We start from the raw sequence: 25,402 nt of genomic DNA on the forward strand, positions 1-25,402 counted from the left end.
GAACTCTGGTTAAAAGTTAAACATTTTATTGATACAGCAGCCGCTATTTGCTGTCAAGTCTGGAGCCTGATCAGTCAAAAGGACTCACATGTTGCACAGAGATTACTCTGAGCCACAAGTTTCAATCACTTCCAGACCTTAGGTCTCATTCATAACTCTGTTACACTGAACCATTACCTGAATGCTGTTAAATGTTTACATTATACCTGTGTGAGATCACCTGCCATCCTTGAATGCTGGGTCGGGCATGAAGGCCACAAATATCATTACAGAAGTAGTCAGAAAGTACCATTAAAAACTCTTTAAAACCACTTCCTATGTATTGTAAGGGTATTGTATTGTGGGTTTTATAAAGGCAAACATTATTATTATTATTGCACTTATTAGAATTAGAACACCATGTCCTAACCAGGAGACAACAAGCAATTTATTACTGCAAAACTGCTGTTTAAAGTTACACAACTACAGCCAGTCGGAAGATATTTGATGTTTAATATATAAATGAGGAGCAAGATTTTGGGCCAATGAGATTTCATGGTAGGCGGGGCTACCCATTACATCATAAAAACACAATTTAGAGGAACTTTTATTGCTTGCTGCTTTATCATGTCAACCCTTGACATGGTGTAAATTTGAAAATTCTGAGGATCACAACATTTATTAACATTTTATATCTCAAATTGTGCTGCTTGTTGAAGAATAATGTGATTTATAATGTATGAACAAAATAAGAAAAAAAATAGCAAGCCAGCTATTTCAAGCCAGCTGTGAGGTTTATTTACAACAATGGGTTAGTGGAGAAGTGAGCAGGTAAAAGGAGTCCAAAAGATGACTTTGACGGCGACACAGAGGAAAGGAAGATGCTGGAGACAGGGGGAATAGTCCACATGGCATTAACAAGTCAACTGTGGTGGAGTGTGAGTCTAAACAGAGGCAGTGATGAGGGTGATGATGACGTGCAGGTGGGAACAGAGGAGAGTGATGGGAGATGAAGTGCAGAGGATGGTGATAAGGCTGAAATGTGACACCAGCAAGCAACTACTTAGTTGGTTTCAACGACCAACTTGTTCTGCAAGGGTCTGCAACTGAACAGGTCCTGAATAATAACAGTAAAGAGCAGAAGACATTTGAGTGTAGCCTCGCTCTTCATCAAAATTCAGTGCTATTGAAGAGTACAGCTATTACTTCCTTGTCCATTTTCAACTCACTAAACTAGACTTATTCACAGACACAAGCTAATTTAGAGGCTCTCAAATCAAGTGAATGTTCAGGAATAGGATTCATTAAAGGCGAGAAGGACGAAGAGCTGGTGAAAGTGCTTTGTGAGAAGTGCCTGCTAACTGCCACATGATGGGAAAGCAGAAAATGATTATACAGTATTTTCATTTATTTATATTAGCGTTTTTCTATGGGTGTCTGTCCATGTTGAATATAGCCCATCTCCATTTGCTATTTTATATTTTGCTAGAATTATGATTGCATTAATGGTGTAATTGCTCTCTCAGTGTTCAAAAATGAATGCTGATTCAATGTGGTGGATTGAGCTTAATAAAACATGCGCTTATGAAATATACAGCATCTTTGAATCAATGTGCTAAATGAATGTACTCCAGGCAATGGAATGCAAATCCACATTTGATAAAGCATTTCCTGTGTTTGTGCACATGGCATCCTGAATTACATAACCACTCACCACATGATCTAACCTCACCCTCTCAGAGATGACCCTCTCAGGGAATGACATCTATATTGGGTAACCATAGAAATGGCTGTTCCTCCTATTGAAAATTGATTTATTTGGTTGAATAGGACGTGGCCAATGCTGTAACATATTGCGTAAATGCCTGATCACAAGGGCAAGTGTGTCCAATGGATGGGCTGTTGATTCCAAATTTCCCTGAGTGTGCAATTTCTACAATCAGCCTTGGTTTGATTGACTTGTCACAGTTAAAACACAGGATAGTCAATTTGGTCTTAAGAATTGCTTTGAACACTGATTTAGACACTGTTCAATTGGACGTGAAATCTGAACACACTAGTAAGATTTGGACAAACAAATGTATCAACAATAATCAAAGGCTTTGTCAGTCTTTTAAGAATTTAGAAAAGGGACAATAAAGCTTGTGTAAAGATTGTGTAATATTGGATTTTTTCTTTAAGGATAAAGCATGTCACTATAGACAAATGTCACTTATTGTTTTCACAATCGCCGTTTCTGAGACTGGTGTTAAACTTGTAACAAAATTATTGATCAAAATGTTACTTATCAAAGGATGATTTGAATATTTGGTTTAATTTAGCAATTTTAGTTAATTAATAATGTAAAATGTTAAGTGTAAAATGTTAAATAATTTCATTGGTGTGTCTGTCATAAATATGAAAATACATAATTGTAAACAAAATCTATTCCTATCCAAAATCCTGTCATGTTGAGACATGTGAATGGAGAAATGTAATACGAGTTAAATGAATAACAAATCCTTTGAAAAATCCCATGATGGGCATTTAATGATACTGTCATAACGTTAATGAATTCAAGTTCAAGTAGTTCAAAAACAATAGGGAACATCAACAAAAGGGGTGAGTGAGTGAATGTGGGAAGAAAGAGACGGAGAAAGTAAGCAAAGAATAAAGAAGGCAGGCGAGAGAGTTTGTAATTGAATAAAAAGCTGGGTGACTGTGTGCGTTCTCTGATTTAATGACCAGAACTAAATCTAAATAGCAAAAAAGAAAGTTCTATCGTCATGGAGATATGGAGCTCTTGTTAGGAATCAGACATTAATTGCTTGAATGTTTTTCTGTGAGTGAAGATTCTCTAATACTACTATAGTGGTCTGGTAAAGTAAACATGTCTGCTGGCTTAAGGCCAACAACGAGCAGCACAGTTCTAAAGTGTGTGAGCAAATTTCTGACCTACTTACCACGGTCAATGGAAAAGGGAGGGGTTGAGTAGAATAAGGATGGTGGCTGGACTAAGGGCATCTGAGGGAAAGTGGACACAATAACCACAAATAACCACAGTAGATGGAGAAACACAGACACAGGTCTCTATCTGAACCCTAAGGAAGCTGAACTGCTTCCCAGTCAGTGAATGACTCAACAGACAGTGTTTTATGTAGGCCAGTGTTTCTCAAATTGTGGGTCGCAACCCAAAAGTGGGTCACAAGACTGTTCTTAGTGGCCGTCAAAGAAACATCAACAACTGATGCAAAACTTCTATTTTGAAAGACGTGCATGAAAGTTAGATGCAGTTTAAGTAAAGAGTGCCTGAGAAAAACGTGTTGTCCTGATTCAGTATTTGCGGTCAGATGAAATGTTGTCAGGCTATATGTCAGTGTCACTCTTCTAACGTTATATTCGTAGCTTGTTGTGACGAAATAAAAAGTCTCTCACTTCAGAAAAACAAATTTTCCTGTCCTATCAGACGTTATACTGTGCTCATAGCTACTGTGCTGATGTGCTCAACTTTATTGTATTAACCAAAACTAGTTTGGGACTGCTATTTAATAGCCTTACCTTAGGCCTACGTTATTAGTATGGTATTATCGGTATTAGTCATATTGTTACAATTTATGTGTATGTTAAGTAAAGTGGGATGGTACTTTAGGTAACTCCTAAAAAAAAGTGGGTCGCAGCTTAATGACCATGGGAAAATGTGGGTCCTATGGCCAAAAAGGTTGAGGAATATTAAGTAAAACTTACATTTTCAGCACCTCAGTATCATGTAACTGTTTTAACGTCACTTTAATTATAAATTATATTACTGGATTGTTTTAGACTATATTTAAAAAGACATTGCAAATTGACTCACAAGGCACCAAAACTTAATTTCTAATAACCCTAAACAAATTACAGCTTTAGAAACAACAAAAATTTGAGATTACAATGCTCATCTTGCAAAAGAAATGTAATAAAAATTTGGACACTTTTTTAAAAAAAAAACAATAACATCTACTATGCTGCCTACAAATTCCAACCAGATCAAAGTCATTTATTAAAACAGTATATATCTTCCTAACTCTATACTGCCTGTGAAGCCAACAATTTCTACAATTTCAGCAATGCAGAATAGCCTCAAGTGAGCGCACAAATGTAATATGGCACAATCATTTCCTGCAATAGTGAGACAGAAAAGGAGAGAGCAGAGAGACTAAATTCAGCACAGACACACAAACACTCACAGTATGTTTCACTGCAGTATTCCTGAAGGGGAAGGTGTTTTCTTGAGAGAGAGCAGCAGAAGCTGCAGACTGAATCCTCCATAGTGCAAACAAATCTAAAATAGCATGTTTTCAGTACTACTGCAGGTTACTCATATGATTTAATGTTACCTGTGTAAAGGTCCCTTTCTTTTTGTCGAGTGGAAATACACAAAGGCTTTAGAAATATCTGAATTCAGCAAACGCAGCAAATATACCATATTAAAGCATAGAGGTGATGATTTTAGCAACTGTGATCTAGCAGCAGGATTTGTCCCTCTAGGATCACACACAGGACTTCTTAGACTCCACCTCGAGCCTGAGCCCGCCACGACAACTTAGCCGAAGCCCAGCGAGGATGTAAAGCCAGAGCCCACTGCAGACCCAGTGCCTAGGAGAGCCAAGTCTGACCAGGTGCGTGAGCAGCAGAGCATGTAAGCGAAGCGGAGCGGTGTGACGCTCAGCTCAATATTCCATGCACGTGTGCTCCACTCAGTGGCTCACGTCCCAAGCGAACGCTCCACTGTCCACTCATGAACCGCTCATGCTCACCGGTAAAACAAAGCCCGCTCATTCCCACTCTGACATGAAATGTTTCTTTAGTAGGCTAATTGCTTCACATTTGTAATGAATTTCTTGAATAATTATCATGCCCATAGAAAGCACAGAGATGAAATGCACTTAACAAAAGCTTATCAAAGCAACCTGTATTTTTTACTGGCGTTAATAAAAGGAACATGTGTTAAAGTTTAAATAGACCAAAACTGCGGTCTATTAAAAATGTCACAATCTTTACTTTACACACTAGAATTTACTTTTAGAAACATTAGCTTGGACAAAGTATCAGGCTTCAGGCTCATGCGGTGTGCCCAGGACAGTAATCCAACGGCGGAAAAGACCCGCTCAGCACTGGAAGAACCACAGGGGATGATGAAAGACTTTGTGGACGACCCTGGGTAGTTGAGGGAGGAATCCAGCATGGGTTTTCCAAAAGCCTAAAGGACGTCTTCCTGTGGACCTTTTCTCATTGAGCCCAGGTACTCCTCCATCTCACCTCTAGCACTGTCAGCTACAGTACACTCAAGTTGCTCTCATATGAGCCGAAAATGCGGGCCTATTTGGAAGCACTTCTAGCCTCAATCACTGTGTCCATAGTATCCACACCACTGCATTCTGCCTCCTTCACCAACAATTCACGAATCACTGCGAGTTGATTGCTCACTATACCATCCCTAATGATCCCATCAGTTTAAACGTGGATCCAATACAGCCACCAACACAAGGTACTTGTCAGAATAGAATATGTTAATACAAGTAGAGACATAATCTGACAGTGTCTCCACAAATCCACAAATGGGGAGTGAGCGATTCTCAGGCACACAGGACAAAAACTGTTTAATTTCCATAACAGCTAGAAGAATCATGCCAAAGTTTCCGAGCTCTTTTTGCATAGCAGTTGTAAGTTCTGCCAGAGGAAATAGCACCTCAGTCAGGGCTTGGAGTTGAAGTACGTCATTCATGGTCAGCTTACGGTGTTCATGGATTTTCAGCTTGTTTTGGAATTGTGGGTCTCTTTCAAACATTTTCATTACTGATTTGATCATGTGCAGGTGACACATGCTGGGGTGGGACACACATTTAGTCTATCAGCCGGCCCAAGGTGGAAACGAAAGAGGGAGGAGGAGCCATGGGGAAGCCAGGAGCCCGACCGACTGAGGTGGAGACCAGGGTGGTAAAGACCCAGACGGAGTTGTGGTTCACTTTTGGTTCCTCCTGCCGTTGTCTCCTCCATTGTCCTTGGTGGTCCCCTCTGCCAGCTCTGCATCCTCCTCCTAAGCCCCCTTCCGCCCTCCTCTTTTGGACTTAATATTAAAGGGGTCATACTGTATTATGCAAGTATCTGTATGTATCTGTTTGTGCATGTATACAATCTCCCACAAAGCGATTTACTTCGTCTAACAGAGAACACTGATCCAGAGCTGCCTAAAAGGCCTTGATCAATGTCCAGATATTACTTCAAAGGTCCACGTCACAGTGTGAAATATTAGTATAATTCCCGCCCAAAGGCATATGCAAAGAAAGAAGGCCAGGTTTCAATGAGCTGAACTGTTGTCGTCATGTCGCGGAGACGCTGTGTGTTTGGATGGAAAACTGCTTTTGCTTTCAGAGGTTAATCAGAGGTTTACTTGTAAAGCTGTTCCTGCGCAGTACAACCCATAAGTTTCCTTGTGCACAGCGCATTTTGTAGAGGACAGCTTCCTGAACCTGGAAGCTGTTGTCTCCAGCCGCGTTCATATGTAAATTGCTTGAGATTATTTCGTCCATTAGATCGAACGATCTGGAAAAGCCCATACCACCAAAAGACCCTCTCCTCGAAGAAATCAGGACAGAAGTGGTTGACAGTGGACAAAAGAGACGGATTAAAATACCAGGTTTTAACTTGTGATCTGATCGACCAAAATGCATCTTAATTCCAGGTGTAAACAGGGCCTAAGTTGTTTGGCCAATCACAACACACTGGCCTGGGTCAATCAGGCCAAAGGACCTTCTTCACAGACTGTGATGATGCGTTTTAATGGTCATCAGCATCGTAAATCCTGCCAAGTTTTTTATATATATATATATAAAAAACACACAAATATATATAGAATTAAAGCTGCAAGCAGCGATGAAAAGGGCCCTCGCACCCATGCCACCGCCACCCGGCGCCTTTAGGAAAACAGAGCACGATGGGCAGTATGTAAATAGGAGGACTATGTCAAAGTAATTTGTATTTGCCACACTTCCTTGTCAAAGTAAATTGTATTTGCCACACTTCCTGCTACCAGCAGGTGGCGCTATTGCTATAACCAAAGATGAGCATGGTCATGTGTTCAGGACAGGACTCTTATCAAACATGTGAAGTTTGGGGCAGATTGGACATTGAATGCCTAAGTTACTGCAGGCTGTCTGTGGTTGCCTAGCAACATCGGAACTGCAAGCAATATTGACAGAGAACTTATCTGATCATGCATAAATCACCAAAAGGCCGAAATTGGGTGTACATTTGTCAGGCCGCCGAGGGCACACCCTTCGACGAAAACTCAAGATCTTCGCAATTTAACGTCGCAAAGGTCTTAAGATTACACTCACCAAATTTGAAGAGGATCAGATCAAAACTGTAGGAGGAGTTAGTTAAAGTACAACATCAGGAAATGGCAAAAACTGCCCAAAATCTGGGTGGAAGTTCAAAATAGTTGACTTCCTGTTGTGTTTAGGGCTATGCTCCAAGAGACTTTTTTGTAGGTATTGGGTCATTACATGTATGTACCAAATTTCATACCTGTACGTGATACCAGGAGCCGGGGCAAAATGTGGGGGCAATAATTTACCGAATTTGCCCCCCCCCCCACCCCCTCACTTTGGAGAAGAAGAAGAAGAAGAGGAAGAATAAACGGAGCAAAAACAATAGGGTCCTCTCACCATCGGTGCTCGGGCCCTAATAATGTAGTCGATGTAACGATAATGTACTACATATAGTCTCTCATTAACCGCTATAGAAGTTTACCCAACTATAACGACTTCCGCTTCTGAGAAACCCAGAAATGTGAAAAGGGTCTATCAGAGTTCTCTGAACTTTTCAGAAGAAGGGGCATAGTAAAAATGATATGTAGTAATAAAATTAGATACGCTACATTCAACTGCTCAATATAAACAATATACTGTATGTGTCAGATTACGATCGCTGCCGAATTAATGCGCAGGCTGCAGTCTTAAATGCAAGCAGGCAGGATGCCTGCAACTCATGAGTCTTATGAGCCATTTTAAGGTGTAAAACAATAGAGATAGTTCTTAATTCATCGCTGATTTATTTGTGGTTCTAGTGTCAACTGGTGGTGTTTTAAATGAACACATGGGTATAGCTCATTTAGTTTATATGTGTATTATGATGATACTTAAAGGGGTCATGAACTGAGAAATAAAATTTTCCTTGAGTTTTTACATATAACAGGTCATCATACAATAAGAATATCCTGTAAGTTAAAAAAATTGAAAACTTCCTTGTTATTCCAAAAACAACTTTTATTGTTACGAAGCCCAGCGAACGACTCGTTCGTGAACGTGCCTCTTTATGACGTAATAAGGTAGTGAAAGACCGCCTCTGCAGAAGAAAATCAACGCCTACTTCATCGTCGCAAGTTTGGCCCCCGCCCACTGGCTTGTTGAGACTGAGATGATGAGAGGAGATACAGGATGGACCACAAATAACTTCCAAAAGATCCTAATACTAGGAATGTAGTTATTTAATTTATTTTCAACAAAGTGAATGTCTCAGCTGAGCATTATTTATTTGTATTCGGTTCATTTCACTGTGGTTTCTTTGGTAAAACAGTCGCAATTTTGTCACAGGCTTTGCAAACAGACTTTACTATATGGACTCGACAATGCCACAACATGTAAGTAACTGTTAATTCTAATGCCTGGTCTGTGACCAGTGATTTCTGATAGTGATATGTAACAATAGCCTACATGTTCAGTCAGATGATCTTTGTCTATGTGCCAGTAAATCAAACCAGTGAGTGACTTAACGGTCTACTTCACATTGTTACTTTTAGTAGGATGAAAATAATCTGTTATTTAAACGAAAGCACCCGTTATTGTGCAGAAATCGAGTTGCAATGACGAGATCACATTCATGCGCTGAACATGTCTGTGATCGGCTCCAATGCTCATCACTGCAACCTTTCTAAATATACCGATCTAAATATAATGCCATAGATCTAAATATAATACTATATAATCAATACTTTACACGATTAGTAAACCTTGAGAGCTGTAATAGTAAAAGCGTGCTAAAGGTTTGAGAGAGTTCCACATGTAATACTATTTTATATGCAAAGATGTCAGCCAATCACAGCAGTGGGCGTTTACACTGCAGTCTCACAGCAGACACGCCCCTAAAATCAGGGTAGGAATAATACCTTTAATTTCTAAATTATGACAATTTTTTATGTAAAAATCATACTAACATTATAAATGCACCACAGGAAACATTACAAAACAATAAAACAATGCAGTTCATGACCCCTTTAAGGGAAAAAGTTAAAACATGTTGTGTACTGCTTTCCATAGGGACATTATAGACATGGATGATGATGCCATTTAGGACACCACCCATAGTGTTTTTATCTTCAGGGGTAATAAAAAATAAAATAAAATAAAAACTTTAATGGAGACAAAATTACAATAATGTAAACCATGAGCCTGTGAGAAAAACATGGAGGTGACTCTTTATAATAAAGACATAATTTAATTCACCAGGATGCTCTTTAAGTCAACCTGATAGTGATTTAAAAGTTTCTGATATCACTACCTTTCACCAAAGAAAAACAGACAAGCCAGTTTCTTTAAGTGCAGTGCAGTATACACTGAGTACTATGTAAGCATGCATTAATTATGTAGTATACGTCTTCATACTGTACACCCTGTGACCTAGTTTTCTAGTTAAAATATATATGAGCATATCCATTTTTGTATCTGCACTCACTCAACATCTAATAATTCTTTTTTGAAAATAAAATCTAGAAAATGATTAATTATAACAATAATTAAATATTATAATTATTTTAACATTTTCTCCCATTAATATGCAGAGACAACAAAAACGAATTGACACGTAGGTTGATTTCCCAAAAAAGTATAAACACTGGCTTTGTGGCGCTATCAAACACTGCTATTTGTTTGATCATCACAACAAGCCCAACATGCCAAATCCATGTTTTTCCGAATAAAAGGAAGACAGAGTTCGGGAAAAGTGTTTGAAAACAGTCATCCTTATGGCAAATCCAAATGGTGGCGCTAGTGGCACTGAAATTACAAGGGGTTTCATTCACAAAAAACAAGTAATGGTTCATAAAACCAGTATTAACTGTTTTATAAATGAAAAAAATAAATAAAAATCACATTCAAACATCTAACATGCTATAGAGACAATGAGCTGCATTGATTTTCTATTCTAGTCATATTCCCTTTTAGAGCATTCCTTCTGCTGAACAGTTTTTGTTTTTTTGTTTGTTTTGCTTTGCTTTGCTGAGCTAATTCAAATGTCCTGCTGAAAACATTCCCCAGACTCCTCACGTGTTAGTTGCAGTTGTGAGAAATTGCCTCTCACCTGAAATATTAATACTGCTGCTGTCAGAACACATCTGTGCCATTAGACTGAGCCTGAGGATTTCAGACGAGCTAACCACACAACTACCACGTGCACGCACATCTCACACACACACACACACACACACACACAAAATGTGATTAAAGATCTAATTATGCATGAGGATTCAGATTGGCCGAGTATCCGTTTTTAACTCAAGGGGACAGGAACATGTCGCTGGGTCAAAACTGACACTACAAATCTCATCAGTCTCATAAAGTTCTGGAGGGTGCTACATATGCTTCATATCTGCTCTCTTAAACTATATATACAAAAGATATGTGTTATGTAATGCTATATTTGTGATTAGATTTATTATTCCAAATTCACATATAACATTTAGGTATCTGATCTGAACTTTTTGATATATTGCAAATATAAAATATATAACAATATAAAACTATTCAGTTACTTTTGTTACAGTGTGCATCTGAAATAATATATAAACAATATATTTTAAGATCCTGCGATGTGATGCAAAACAGCATTACTATTATTATTCTGGACTAATGAGCAGTCATGTTGCTTAGGAATGGTCTGGTCATTGGTCAACACTTTAAATAGCCACAAATTACAATAATTACATCTCAACAAAGAGAACAAGAATAATCTCTGGCCCCCTGGATGGACACTGATCTGGTCACCTGAAAGGGCCACATTGGCTTCGTGTGTAAACGGGATCTCCAGTTAAATCCTGTCCTTCAGTTATGCCTACAACTTTGTTTTTAAAAAACCTGATCCGCATGTCGACAATCGCTTGTCAGTTCAGATGTAGGCGTGGATTTGCTAACAAAGGCCAGGATGTTTCTCGAGCTTCTGTTACTGGCATTGTGCGGTCAGTGCATTACACTGGCTGGCAGTTACAGAATGGGCAGCTTAGCACTGCCTTGGGCTCATGTGTCTATAGTCGTGCCGCTGATCCATTTATCCAATTATGATTTACAATGCTGGCTAAGGCAGAGTCTTACCTGTGCAGGAGAGAGGGGATCAGTTGTAAAAATTTGGCTCTGACATCATGCACTCCTGCATCACAGAAGAAGCTAAGCTTCTTTACACGTGGGGAGGTGAAGGAATGCATTATCGGATATGGTTATTGGAGGTCTCGACATCTAAAAGCCATAATCAGGACACTCATCATTCTCTCATTTGTGACAATATGCACTGACCAGTCACCACATGCAAAGATTAAAATCACCAGACAATCACTGACAAAAATGCCAGTGAAAAAGCATGTGGTTCTCAAACTTTTTGCCTTTAAGGCCCTCTAAAAAAATTGTAAAGGCCTTATGTCCTCTGAAATTAGTAGTGAATAAATGAAAATAAATAATGATAATTAATTTAATAAGTTAAAACGGTATGTTCTTCATTAAAAACAACACTGTCCAAGAAGAAAAAAAAAATTAGAATATTATATTATATTATATATAATATGAGCGTTTTTTCACATAAGATTGAATTGTCAATTTAGGTGTTTTAGAACCTCATCTTGATTTTAAGTATTTTAACTACTTAAATATAAACAATTTTAACTAAGTTTAAGTCGTTTACTGAGACCACCTATTTTAAATAATTTTAAGAAGTTTACTGAGGCCGCCTGGTGGACCACGCCTCCGTTTGAGAACTAAGAAGACTGACTGAGCATGAAATGCATAAAGCAAATGAGATATATGGAGAGAAAGCAGGTAATGTATGCCAAAGGTTAAAAAATAACCCAGTTGTATAAACCCAGACTAGTTTTACTAGCCGTTTCCCCCCGACTCCAGGCCCGGGCCTGACCTCACCTCTCTGTCAGTCGGTACTTTTCCGCAGGCGGAGCTCTACCGTGACGTCACGCGGGATACAGCTCCGTGGCTTTTGTTAAGCGCGTGCTCCAGACTCAGAGTCGCTGTCAAAGCTCGCTCGCTCACCGATCTAACAATCTCGATACCCGGAACGACAGGGTTGTACGGACGCAGAAACGTGCCATATCTATTGCTTTTGCAATATCCCCAACCAACAGCTTTTAATTGACCTTAAATATGTCTACCATCGTCAACCGTCAACCAGATCAGGTAAGAATCAATCTTATCAGTAATATGACTGAAGCTTCATGTCTTCTGTCCTCCCAGGATTCTTTCATACTACCGTGTTTATTTCTAAAGATCTATAACTGATTTTTTTTTTTTTTTTTTTTTTGCTTCTACGTTGTTATTTTGTGTTACACATACAGGCACTTGTATGTACTCGCGATTGCCATATGGTGCGTTGTAATCTACTGTGTGCAATCGGCAACTGCATGCGTTGCTCTCATCAAGAGATAGAATCGCTCGCGTGAGATCAACGTTTGCAGTGTGCAGCAAACCGTGATTTTTTTTCAAACGTTGAGTTTTTTATTTATTTATTAATCGTAATTTATTTTAAATGAACTAAATAAAGTAAGTAATATTTTACTACAAAATAAACGGGTGGTTTTACAGTTACAGCTATAGTGTAACGTCACCAACTGGTATAGTATTGCGGGTGCTGCAATATTGCACATTCAATTCCTTATACATTGAGCAAGCAGCTCTACACCCACTACATTCATATGATTTTCGTTTCATTATAAAAGAGGCTTCATACACTCACATTTAGCTGCTTTGCCTTGTAAAATTGGATTGTGCTAACCATGATTAATCTGTCGTTGCCTCCTCACAATTGTAACATTTTTTCATTCTTAAAATGAAATAATTATTTATCCTTTATCATCATTAAAAAGAATAGTAACTGCCGACGAACACACGAATGAAATTAATGAAAAATAGGAACAGGACGATTTGTCAAGGTTAAAAAAAGAGTGACCGGTGTGGTTCATTGAAAGCAGTAACTACTCGTGTATTTTGACGCAGAACATTAATTTGACCTCATCGTTGATCGTTAGTCAGGAATATGTTAAAATTACAACCAGGTCCTACTGACCTAGTTTTGGATTTTACTGTAGGCTTGGTCGAGGCGAGGGGTTCAGAAACGTTCTAGGTTCCGTATGATGCAAGCTTCATTGTGCGTGGAACGTGGATACGAGGCGTGTTGATGGACACGTCATCTGGCCAATCGTATCGCTCGGAATCATACGTTCTGGCCTATCAGGATTCGTGGATGTAATGGGGCGTAACCACAGAAATGTGTCCCTTTATGTTTTATCGTTTGCACTTAGCATCGATGATATTTGATTGGAAATTGCATATGGTCTCATACATTTAGAAGATATTTGGTAATATATATATAAACTATATATATTTGTAGAGTTTAAATTATTTACACACTATTCTGCGCACTGTTTTATTAAGCTGCATTTCTCTAAAATCGTGCGTTTATGGAAAAATTTGTTTATGGAATTTCCCTGTCTGGTTATAGGTGTTGTTATTATTATTAATATTATTATTTGCTTCGTTCTTTTCTTTCTATATGTATGTTCTCTCTACATACCTGTAATAATTTTCACAACCTATGTTCCCATTCCAACAGTACATCCCATTTACCGTGTTGTACACATCAAATCTCCAGTCATATTTAACAATCCCATTTACAAGTCACAGGAATCAGCAGTTTAACTTCTCATAAAGCCGTTTCCGTTCCTTAACTCCACATCTGCCTATGGATGACCTAATTGTCACTGCAGTGTTTCATTTGTAAGGGAAATATATGCAGCAAATGCTGTGCTTCCTAAACTACAACCTTTCCTTGTGCATTTTGATACATAGATTCTTAGAGAGTAGAAATAAAAGGCTGTTTTTTGTATTTATTTTCAGAGAATTACTTGGCTGTTTAACTGCCTTTACTCCATTGCATGTTGTGGTTAATGTGAATCACACAGGGACATTTTCTATTACGACCACTGTGAATAAAATCAGTGTTCTGTCTCTCAATTTTCAAACATTCTTTCCATACGTGGTGAAGGATTATGCAATTTTCCAGCCTGTTCTCATGTGTGAGATCACCCGGTGGCTCTGTTAGCTCACTCCTTAAATTGTGTTCTCCCATTAACCTTTTTCCATAAAGGTTAGCGTTTCATTAGAGAAGGGCAGATATAAATAAAGAAGCAAAGATACCAGCAGCTTTGCTGCCCTTTGCCTTCAGAATGTAATCTGTTCATTCACAAAGTAATTAAATAAATAAAATCTAAATAAATAAAATTCTACAAAAGTAATTATTGTAATTATTATGATGGAGCAGTCATAATGTGTTTCCTTTCCATCTTTGTAATTACGAGTTTAAATTTCATAAGCTCTTCTGCTGTCTGTGGGTTTATGGAAAGAGTGTGTTTTAGTTTAGGCTGAGAGAGAGTAAATCACGGATTTTGGCAGGTGTTATCTAACCCCTGGAAATGCAGCTCAGACTTTAGTTCACATCTGAATATGATTTTATGATATAATTTTTCACCATGCTTCTTCCATAGCCTCTCATGATCTTGCACAACCATTTGAACAGAATGTTATTTTTTGTTGCACACCCAATGCGCTTCCTACACATTTAATGCAGATTCTACATAAGTGTATCACTGTTGTGCAAGCCATTCATGAGCTTAAAGGTACATCGGGGGATTGTTGGAACTTATTAGTTACTATAGACGTCCAGGGCCATTCATTAAAATCATTATTATTTGTATAGCATTAACAATGCCAAGGTCATGACTCATAGTCTTGATTCCTGGTAAAATTTGCTGTGAATCAATTTGCATAGAAAAATCTGACCAATGATTAAATCTAAATGTTAGCAAGCCTGTGTGTTTCGGACACTGAGTAATGTAGTTCACCCTTTTTCTCAGAGCTGGCGGAGTTCCCAGAGAGAAAGCGTGACTTGCAAAAAGGGGTCTCATGATGAAGACCAATAATTGTATATGTCGCTTGTGGTCATGGGCACACTATAAGCGGGTTGAACTATCTAAAATTGCATGCAAGAAACACAATGTCCTCTTTAGCCTCAGTTTTATTTTTTAGCATGGCCATAAGCGATGCATTAAGTTGTTGCTCAATCTGGGTTATCTGTTGAGTACTGCTGCAGAGTCAATAGAACAACTGTTGCTGTGTGTTTAAACCCATTCTCCTCTTTCTCTCTCGCCTCGCTGTCTGTCCCACGCTTACTGACTGAGGGGGCTGTTCTCTGCATGCCAGAGGGGACAAAAAAGATGAACAAAATGCACAAAATGGTCTTTCAAAGTGTTTTTCTGCCACCACGCATTTCAAAATCTGTCCGTCTTTTTGTCTTTTCACCCTCTGCTTTGTCAGTAATTGTATGAGGATGCTGTGGTTGTCAGCACACAATGAACAGATTTGTGAGTCCATCTGAAGCTGCGAAGTCACCGTAGGCTTTATCTGTTGTCTAACCCGTAAGTGCCCTGGTTTAAAGCGTCAGTTCCTGATTCCACTCCAAGTGGACCAAAAGCTTTCAGATTAAGGTCACTAGCTTGACACTGAACAGTTCAGACTTATCAATGAGTGGAAAGTTTCACGTTTTAAGGGTCAATGACATTACTTTTGTTGTTTTTTACCTAAAAATATTTTTGTATTGTCAAGATCAATACATTAAAATATCAGATCATTTTACTGTTTACTGATGACAGGACATGGTTAATTCAAGTTGTAAAATGTGGCGTACTCCCCAAAAACTAATAAAAAATAAATAATGAAAATTAAATTAAGTGTATATATAAATATATTAAAACATTTTTAAAATACTGGAATATGTTCAATGGGTAATTTTATTAAAATTTTAACTTTTATTTGTTTGAACACATTCACTTAACGGGTTATATTTTCATTTATTCATTTATTAAAGGGGAGCTTTCCTATCAGATAATCTTATGACCCTCATTGATTTTATTAAGATCTCTTGACCTCTTTTTTTTTTTTTTTTTTAAAGTAGGAACAAGTTTGGATTAACTTTAGATCTGAGATTTAGTGGAATAAACTTCAGTGTTGAAGATCAGACAGTTGAAACAAGAAAGGTTTTGGCGAGAACTTATAATGAATCATAATTTAATGCTTCCATCTTTTTACTCATCCTTGTGCTTAAAAGTGTTTCTCCAATGCCAATTATCTTCAAGAGGAAGCATCTCTATGAGGAGGTAAATTAAGGCCTAGAGTTTTCCGATTACTGTTTTCAATAATCAGCCCCTGCGTAGGAAAGAGCAAGAGAGGATGAGCAGATTATCCAAAGACCTCCACTGCCTGCATTTACGCCGACTGAGGCTGAAGTGAATAAAAGGATTTGAGTGGAAAAATACCAGCAGGTTTTCATGCAAAACACAAGGATTCCACACACTGGAGCTCATTTGTTTTTCGCTTAACATTTTTCCATCCCCACACAGCTGAAGCCACATCACTGTGGGAATGTGATAAATCCATCAAAATTCCAGGCCGAGTGAGTTCTTGGTTTTGTGACCATCCTCCGCCCCTAGAATTGGGCCATCTGCTGGCTGAAAAAGCATTGAAAGACCTATGGAAATTTCCGGAATTGCGGGTGTGGTAGAGCCATGTGGTTAACGGGGGAAGGACATGGAGAGAATTTGTGTTTGGGTGTTGTAGAAACGGTCTGACCAAGGGAGGCTTGATGGGAAGTTTAGAAAAGCATGTCCTGAGATTTAGGCAGCTTCTTGAATTAAGTCTGTATGAGACAGATTCTGTCCGGATTAATTTGAACTGTCTTTGCAGCAGAAGTGAAGGCTGATCCTGAATAAGGCACGTGTTTAACACCATGAAAGCAATCAGTGGTGTAAAGCTGGGTCAGTCTATGATCTGCAGCGTTTCTGCCCTTGAGCGACACATGAACCTTTCAATTCCATTGGTTCTTTTCACATCAGTAATAGATGTTGTGACCATTGATGTTCTAAAAATTGCTATTGATGTGATCAGTGTTCCTGATAATCCTGCTATGTGGCGTCATTACAACCTCTTGTTTGTTATTTGTCCTGCAGGTTATAATGCACGATCAACACAGAAAAGGTTTGAGTCTATAGCCAACGGGACACCCGAGGACTTGATTGCAGTCACTCTAAGCCTGAGAGTTTGAGTCACCTCTGACCCCCTGCTGTGCCCTCTGGTTGCCTGGCATTGCCTTTTCCATCCACTTCCAGCGAAGGAAGACTTGGGCACTCCCATTCCTGGTTCTTCTTCACTCGTGCCTTTTTACGGCTTTCCCAAGTAATCTATCTCTCCCAGACCAACGTCATTCGGTATTAGGTAAGCGCATGACTTATACATGAGACTTAGTGTTATGTAGATGGTTTTATAGTGATTATAGACTGTGGCAGCTTTTTAGCCTGCAGCAAAAATGAGTGATACATTGTATTTTTATGTGCGTGGGTGATGTTTATGTAAGATGCACTGTGTGGGAAAGATATTTTGAGGTAAAATCATAAAATTGACTCAAGATTGTTTTTAATTTTTTTTTTTTTTTTTTTTTTTGCTTTTGCAAAGGCTTAATTTCCAAAAATGATTCCCAACGGATATTTGATCTTTGAGGACGAAAGTTTCCTGGATTCCACCGTGGCCAAAATGAACGCCCTTAGAAAGAACGGACAGTTCTGTGATGTGAGACTTCAGGTAACACACCCTTTTTTAACCTTATTATTCTCGGTGTCATTACGAGAAGGCTGAAACATGATTCAGGGAAGAAGAGTGTGTTTCATTAGACGCAGGTCCTGGATCTTTGAATGGCCTTTAGCTGTGTGACGTTCATTAACAGACAAAGCCAAACCCTGTGTTCAAAATATTTCAAAGAATGCTTGGAAGCTTTAACAATAGATTTAATAGTTAATTATCAAGATTAATTTCGTAAAAGACTCTCTTGTTCCAAATAGAAATATTGTAAGTTGTATCTAGATATTTGTCTTGGTAGGCCTGTCATCATTTACTCACCCTCAAGTTGTTCCAAACATATATGAGTTTCTTTCTTCTGCTGGACACAAAAGAAGATATTTTGAAGAATGTTGGTACGACAGGTGTCGGTAGCCATTGACTTCCAAAGTATTTTTATTTTTCCTACTATGGAAGTCAATGGTTTCCATCAACTGTCTGGCTACCAACATTCTTCAAAATATCTTCTTTTGTAAATGATGAAAGAATTTCAATTTTTGGTTTAATTTACTTTCTGTTTGTAAATTAAAACAAATGGTGCTTATTTCTTTGTTACAATTCCATCATAGACTTAACCGTTGCCCTTTTTATCTCTGCAGGTGTGCGGCCATGAATTGATGGCTCACCGGGCAGTGCTGGCTTGTTGCAGTCCGTACCTGTTTGAGATCTTTAACAGTGACCTGGAACCTCACGGAATCTCCCATGTAAAGTTTGAGGACCTGGACCCTGAGGCTGTGGAGATCCTTCTCAACTACGCTTACACTGCCCAGTAAGAGACACACAATATGCAATCAACCAATCTGGGCCATCATAGGGCACTTTTTCTACCAAATTAATGGCTTCCCATTTGTGGTGATCAATGATTTCTGATATTTAATTTTGCTTTCTGCAGGTTGAAGGCAGATAAAGAGCTGGTTAAGGAGGTTTACTCCGCAGCCAAACGGCTCAAAATGGACAGAGTGAAGCAGGTATGCATATTAAGCATGTTTTTGTGTATTTGTGACAGGTTTACTTTAGATGAAGCCCTAACCTACTCTTTTGTACCTGCTCCCAGATCTGTGGCGACTACCTTCTCTCCAAGATGGATTCCCAGAGTGCCATCTCCTATCGCAATTTTGCCAGCTGTATGGGAGACGGGCGCCTGCTGGGCAAGATCGACAGCTATATCCAGGAGCACCTTCTAGACGTGTCTGAGCAAGAGGATTTCCTCAAGCTTCCACGCCTTAAAGTGAGCTGGCCTTTAACCTTTCGGGTCATGTAATATTCTTGATTGCGCTTATGCTAACCACATGCTTTCTTTTGGTCTGCTTTATAGTTGGAGGTGATTCTGGAGGATAACTTGACCTTGCCTAGCAACGGCAAGCTGTACTCCAAGGTCATCGGCTGGGTGCAACGCAGCCTGTGGGAAAATGGCGAACCCCTGGAGCGACTGATGGAGGAGGTCAGTACTGCGCTCCACTGTGAGCTCCTCTCTCTCCTCCCTCACTTCTTCCCCCTCGTAATTCATCCCATTCACAGATTTAACAGGTCCGTTCACACCAGCCATCTTAACGGTAGAGGTCGGTTGGGTTTGTTCTCTTTGGCTTCCATATATATTTTTTTGTTTGCTCTCCCCCTTTACCCACAAGTCACCCCGCGCCTTTAAGAATATACATTTAGGTACAGAACGGGGCTGTTACACCCTCCGCAAAGGGGAGTGGGTAGTCCAGGTGAGCCAATCTAAAAGCCTCCTGAATGTTCAGTGCTGTGCAGTAACTGCAGCTACTCTTGTCTGCTCGCAGAGAGTGACATGGCATGTTGCCGTCCAATGACATCTCTCTCTTCTCTAAGCAGGTGTGTGAGTGTGTGAGTGAGTGTGCGTTCTTTGGGAACCAGCACTAACAATTCTTCCTCCCCACTGATTTATCTCTCCTTAGGTTTATTAGAGCAAACATCAGCAGGATTCTCACAAGACTGAAGAAACCAAGACTGGGGGCCTCCAGGGTAATGAGTCAGTGAATGAAAGAAAATAACAAAAGAACGAGAGGGAGCCATGGTGAAACAAGTGCTAGGCTCCTGTCTGTTAATCAAATGCACTCACCAACAGTACACAGTTCATTTAAAATGACACTTCAGATCTCTAAGTATCAATGCGTTGAACACTTCAAGACATAAACATGTTAAGTCCACCACACATACGACACCTCACACAACATAAGTCAACTCGCATATGCATGCATTGCAAAGTAAATCAAAGCATGTTACACAGTTGTTCATGCACACACTTACAGGATATTCAGATAACTGACTAAAATGAATGGTTTATGCCACTAGGGCATTTTACATTTACACATTATACATTTGAATACTGATTACGTACCGATGAAAATAAAGGAAGAGAGCCATTGGCTTCATAATGGCACCTACAATGCCTTTTCTTCTAAATAAAGGAAGTGGAAACTGAGTGCAGCTTAGAGGGATGTTCTCAAGCCGCTCTCAGTTCCTAGTTCCTTTTAATCTGCTTTTGGACACATTCCCAGTAGGGATGGGCACAAGTACTCAAAAGTGACAGCTGCAATAATTGCATTACATGACTTTTTGTCTAATTTCAGAACATTTTACAGCAATCGGTATTCAGTAAACTACAAGAAGCTACTATAGCTATACACAAATGGCCTCATTTGTAATTTTTTTGATTTTCAGCGTTACATACTGGTCCTAATCAGTTGGTATCAGCACTGTAGACAGTCGGTCAAGGGCAGCTCCTTAAAAATGTAATACTCATGGTGCAAGACACTTAAAAACTGCAACTGTGCTGTACTCACTTAATATATCTGTCGAGTACCCATAGACAAAAATACCGAAATGCCCATCCCTAATCAACACTGATGCAGTTTTTTTTTTAATTTTTTTTTTTTACTTCAATTTATTATACTACTTTATTTAATTTCAGTGGATTTTTTTCAGTTATTTGAACTGAATTTTGTATTTAATTTGGTTTTGAATTCACTTTTCTTTAAACTTGAAGACGATCCAAGATTTTTTTTTTTAAATGAGGGACTCATTTTTTGAGCTGTTAAAGTTGAAAACAGCTAACCAGTGTTGACCTGGAGTTTATGTGATGACGTCTGATTTGACTAACCCCCTCAGCTGAGAAGATGGCTGCAGGATGACCCCCTGAACATGCACTGATGAAGCTTGTTTGTTTCCTTCTCCAAACTTAAATGAAGGTTCCCAAGATGCTTTGTGGCGAAAGTATTGTGATCCACATTCTGCTGTTTTCAGTGCAGTGAAAAGTCCCGAAGATCTTGTGAAATGATCCACAGCAACACTGTGTTCATATTCTTAAAGAAGCTTTTTTTTACCAGCATCTTGCAGCGAACGAGCGCTATGGTCCTCCCCTTCTTAACTTTTCTTCCTTCCCTGACCCACGTAGTTGGGTGTTCTGTTGTCATGGAGACAGCCACATGGGTTTTGTTGTCGCTGTGTGTTTTGCAGGTGCAAACGCTGTACTATTCGGCCGATCACAAGCTGCTCGATGGGAGCCTGCTTGACGGGCAGGCTGAGGTGTTCGGCACTGAGGATGACCACATCCAGTTTGTGCAGGTACACAACCAGCGCCGAGCTCTTCTCAGGCTGGACCGCAGCAGACCCGTAGCGAATGCAGGATTTAAGTGTAATGCTAGCAGAGCAGCTGCTTTGTTGCGCTGGGCTGTTGAGTCTGAGCGTTTTAAGGCTGAAGAGATCACGGTGTGTCCGTGATGAGTGTGTGGATTGGGTTTTAGTACTGCTTATAGTGTGGCTTTACATTGGGATTAGATTAAAGTAGATAAATGGTCAAAGGAATATTCCAAGGTTCAGTACAAGCTCAATCAAAAGCATTTGTGGCATGATGTTGATTATCACAAAAACTAATTTCCACTAATTTCCCCAAAAAGAGAAGCGAAAATGGAGGTGAATACATAGGAAAAATGTAAACAATATGCATGTTGACAAGAAAAAACGTTCTATTCTAAATACTAATCTTCTTCGAGTTATATCCAACTCTGTTGCCATGACAAAGTAATGGCTAAAATGCCTGTAAAAATGAAGATTTAAACCCTTACAGCTCAAATAATACATGGTGTAACAGAAGAATCAATGTATGTCTAAAAGTGATAAGCTTCATATTTGTTTTAAATCCTTTAAAAATGGGCCCCATTCACTACAATTGTTAGTACCTTACCAAAACCTAATGGTTTGCTTTTTAAAAGAAAATGAGGCATGAGTCAAAATCAACATTAACATCATGCCGCAAATGCTGTCGACTGCGCTTAACTTTCATAGAACCGGGAATATTCCTTTAACCTGATGTAGCCTGCATCTGATAAGTTGAGTCGGGTTTACGCCTAGACGGGTCTGGGACTGTGTGAGGTTGTATGTGTGTGGACCATGGGCTCGGAGTCTGTAGCTGCACTGTGCCTTTGCAGAAGAAGCCCCTACGTGAGAACGTACACCGACAGCTGAGCACCAGCTCCTCTGGCAGCCTCTCCCCCGGATCTGCCAAACATTCCTGCAAGCAAGAGTGGAAATACATAGCTTCTGAGAAGACAACCAGTAAGTTTGCACCTTTGATGTGTTCATCAGATCGTTGAGACTTCTCTGCGGTCCCTTCAAGTTATTTTTTCCTCTCCCCACAGACAATACATACCTGTGTCTGGCTGTGTTGAACGGCATGCTGTGCGTGATATTTCTGCATGGGCGCAGCAGTCCCCAGGCCTCGCCCTCGTCCACACCTTGCCTAACCAAGAGTCTGAGTTTCGAGGGCCAGCCGCTGGAAGAGGAACCTGAAAAGCTGATGGCACCCATGCGATATGCTCGCTCCGGCCTGGGCATCGCTGCTTTGAGCGACCGACTCATCGCCGCAGGTTAGTGGACAGCACAAAAGAAACTTCTGAATGTCTCTCTTGCCTTCGTTAAGCAACTCTGATCTGTTATTCAGGAGGTTACAATCGGGAGGAGTGCTTGAGGACTGTGGAATGTTACGACATGAAGACTGACAGCTGGACTTTCATTGCTCCAATGAGGACTCCACGTGCTCGGTTTCAGATGGCCGTGCTCATGGTGTGTACATGGTCAAATGTGTATTAAGAAGTAGTATTTGAAAGTGCTGTGAAATAACTTGTTTTTATCAAATCAGGGTCAGCTTTACGTGATGGGTGGGTCCAACGGCCATTCTGATGAACTGAGTTGTGGGGAGACGTACAACCCCAGTGCTGATGAGTGGACTCAAGTGCCAGAGCTCAGGACCAATCGCTGCAATGCAGGTAAAAACTTCACTTGTAGCATTTAAAATGTTTTTCATTTATTTAGATAAAATACTATAGCTTATTGGCCATAACATAAAACCAAAAAAATTATCTATTCGTTTTAGCCAGAATCTGCGCATCCCTTCAAGAGATTTTGAATTTGTCCATTCAACACAGAGAATACAGTAGGTTTAGATTCATCAATTACTGTTTTCTTTCTTCAGGTGTCTGCTCTCTGAACAACAAGCTGTACGTTGTTGGGGGATCAGATCCTTGCGGACAGAAAGGTCTGAAGAACTGTGACGTTTTTGACCCCGTGAGCAAGGCCTGGACCAGCTGTGCCCCTTTAAACATCAGTAAGTCATGTTGACGTCAAAAATATCCCTATAATTGCTTCCACAGGGGTTTCTGGCACTTAAGAGATCACAGCTTAAGCGTACAGCAGGGATTACACTGATAAAAAGCCAGATGGATCTGCAGAAATGGTTCTCAATGTTATTTCCGTGCATCTACAGGGAGGCATCAGGCTGCCGTGTGTGAGTTGGATGGCTTCATGTACGTGATCGGAGGAGCAGAGTCATGGAACTGTCTGAACAGTGTGGAACGCTACAACCCAGAAAACAACACTTGGACCCTTATTGCCCCAATGAACATAGCCCGCAGAGGAGCTGGAGTGGCTGTCTATGAAGGTAAGCAAAGGACAAATTGCCAGTATATGACCATTAAGCTTGCATATGGTGACTGATTTTTATTTTCTGTTGTTGTCTCTCTCAGGTAAACTCTTCGTGGTGGGCGGCTTCGATGGCTCTCACGCCCTGCGTTGTGTTGAAATGTATGACCCCGCCCGCAACGAATGGAGGATGCTGGGGAGCATGAACTCGCCACGCAGCAATTCTGGTGCAGCCGTGCTCAATGATGTCATCTACGCCGTTGGCGGCTTCGATGGAAACGACTTCCTTAACTCAGTTGAGGCCTACAACCCTAAAACAGACGAGTGGAGCCCCTGTGCCGATGCCTTCACCAATTCCTAAGAGCCAGGGGCCGGGGAACCAAATGGGGACGGGGGGTTATCTCACTCAAACTAACAGGCTTAGTGACGTAATCGTGCTTTGTGATGTCCTGTATGTATGCGGGAGGGTGGGCGGGTGGGTTTTTGAGGCGTGAGGGTGGTCTCGTTGGGTTCTTCTTCACAGGGGTCACCCATGAGGCTGATTTTTCTTACAGTGTTCGGGTGGGGGAGGTCCGTTGGGGGTTGCTTAAAGCAACATTAAGCCTTTGCATATTGCATACTTTATTTTTTGTTGTTGTAAATATTGTTGTTTCTCTCTTTTTTTTTTTTTCATTTTAAGAAGAATGCCAACATTTATTGCACACTGAGTGTACCTTTTTGAGTTGAGTAGTTTTGAATTTCTCAATAATTTTTAGCGAGTTGAAGACAGGATTGATTGGTTGAACCCATTAAGGAAGTGATTTTTTTCTTTCTTTTTTTGCTCACCTCATTTGAAGCTCCATGCTTATACAAAGCCTTATTTTACAAAACATTCAAACACATGGCTTTCCTTTTTGTATCATTAGCCATGACGTAGGATTACTGTACCAATCTTTAAAGATTGCCTTTTTTATATTTTTGATACACTGCAACGTAACCAATAGATAGATGGATGAGCTAGCAGGCACAAAACACCCATGAGGTTATGAACTCTAACCAGTGCCAGTTTAGTTACACTCACATGCGTATAGTCAACCACGCTTCTGTGCTCTTGCTCATTAGATCTTTTGTTACTATTTCTTTTGTTTGACTCAAACAAGTGAGACGATGCTCATTTCTTTCTTGATATATTCTCTTTTTAATATTTTCTGTGTTTAGCAATTGGAAGCAACAAAAGAGTTTTTTGGTTCTACGGTTTTGTTTTTTTCCTCAATTATTTGGCGGATACAATTCTGTACTACATTTGTTATGAGCTGATATTTCCTTACTAATAAAACCATTTCAGCCTGTGAAATTATTTTGGTTTGTGTCTCTAGAAACAGTATTGAAAAGGTCTCTTTAACTTGGATTGTGCATTGAGGAAGTTTTGCACATTTTATCTCAAGAACTGAATTTTGGTTTGACTTTGTGTAACATGATTCTGGTAGGATTACACTAGTGTTTAG

At 39.7% G+C, this 25,402-nt stretch overlaps 1 protein-coding gene across 1 annotated transcript; it reads left to right on the forward strand.

Moving 5' to 3' along the window:
• The first annotated feature begins 12,213 nt into the window (after positions 1 to 12,213).
• On the forward strand, positions 12,214 to 25,251 carry ivns1abpa (influenza virus NS1A binding protein a). The gene is made up of 15 exons (XM_079888789.1): positions 12,214 to 12,440; positions 17,321 to 17,585; positions 17,823 to 17,948; positions 18,581 to 18,750; positions 18,874 to 18,949; positions 19,036 to 19,209; positions 19,297 to 19,422; positions 21,459 to 21,566; positions 22,430 to 22,556; positions 22,640 to 22,867; positions 22,942 to 23,063; positions 23,140 to 23,266; positions 23,473 to 23,604; positions 23,764 to 23,937; positions 24,023 to 25,251. Exons 3-15 carry the CDS (start codon positions 17,838 to 17,840, stop codon positions 24,277 to 24,279), a joined length of 1,932 nt encoding a protein of 643 aa, XP_079744915.1. The 5' UTR covers positions 12,214 to 12,440; positions 17,321 to 17,585; positions 17,823 to 17,837; the 3' UTR covers positions 24,280 to 25,251.
• Positions 25,252 to 25,402: the final 151 nt, after the last annotated feature.

Source organism: Squalius cephalus (assembly GCF_949319135.1).
Source record: "Squalius cephalus genome assembly, chromosome: 12".
Lineage (NCBI taxonomy): Eukaryota > Metazoa > Chordata > Actinopteri > Cypriniformes > Leuciscidae > Squalius > Squalius cephalus.

Bases quoted from the DNA above. Each gene is read 5' to 3' on its own strand.
- ivns1abpa (XM_079888789.1), top strand. From the start codon at position 17,838: ATGATTCCCAACGGATATTTGATCTTTGAGGACGAAAGTTTCCTGGAT. The intron at 21,567-22,429 runs GTACACAACCAG...GTGCCTTTGCAG, and splicing joins ACCACATCCAGTTTGTGCAG to AAGAAGCCCCTACGTGAGAA. The intron at 23,938-24,022 runs GTAAGCAAAGGA...TGTCTCTCTCAG, and splicing joins TGGAGTGGCTGTCTATGAAG to GTAAACTCTTCGTGGTGGGC.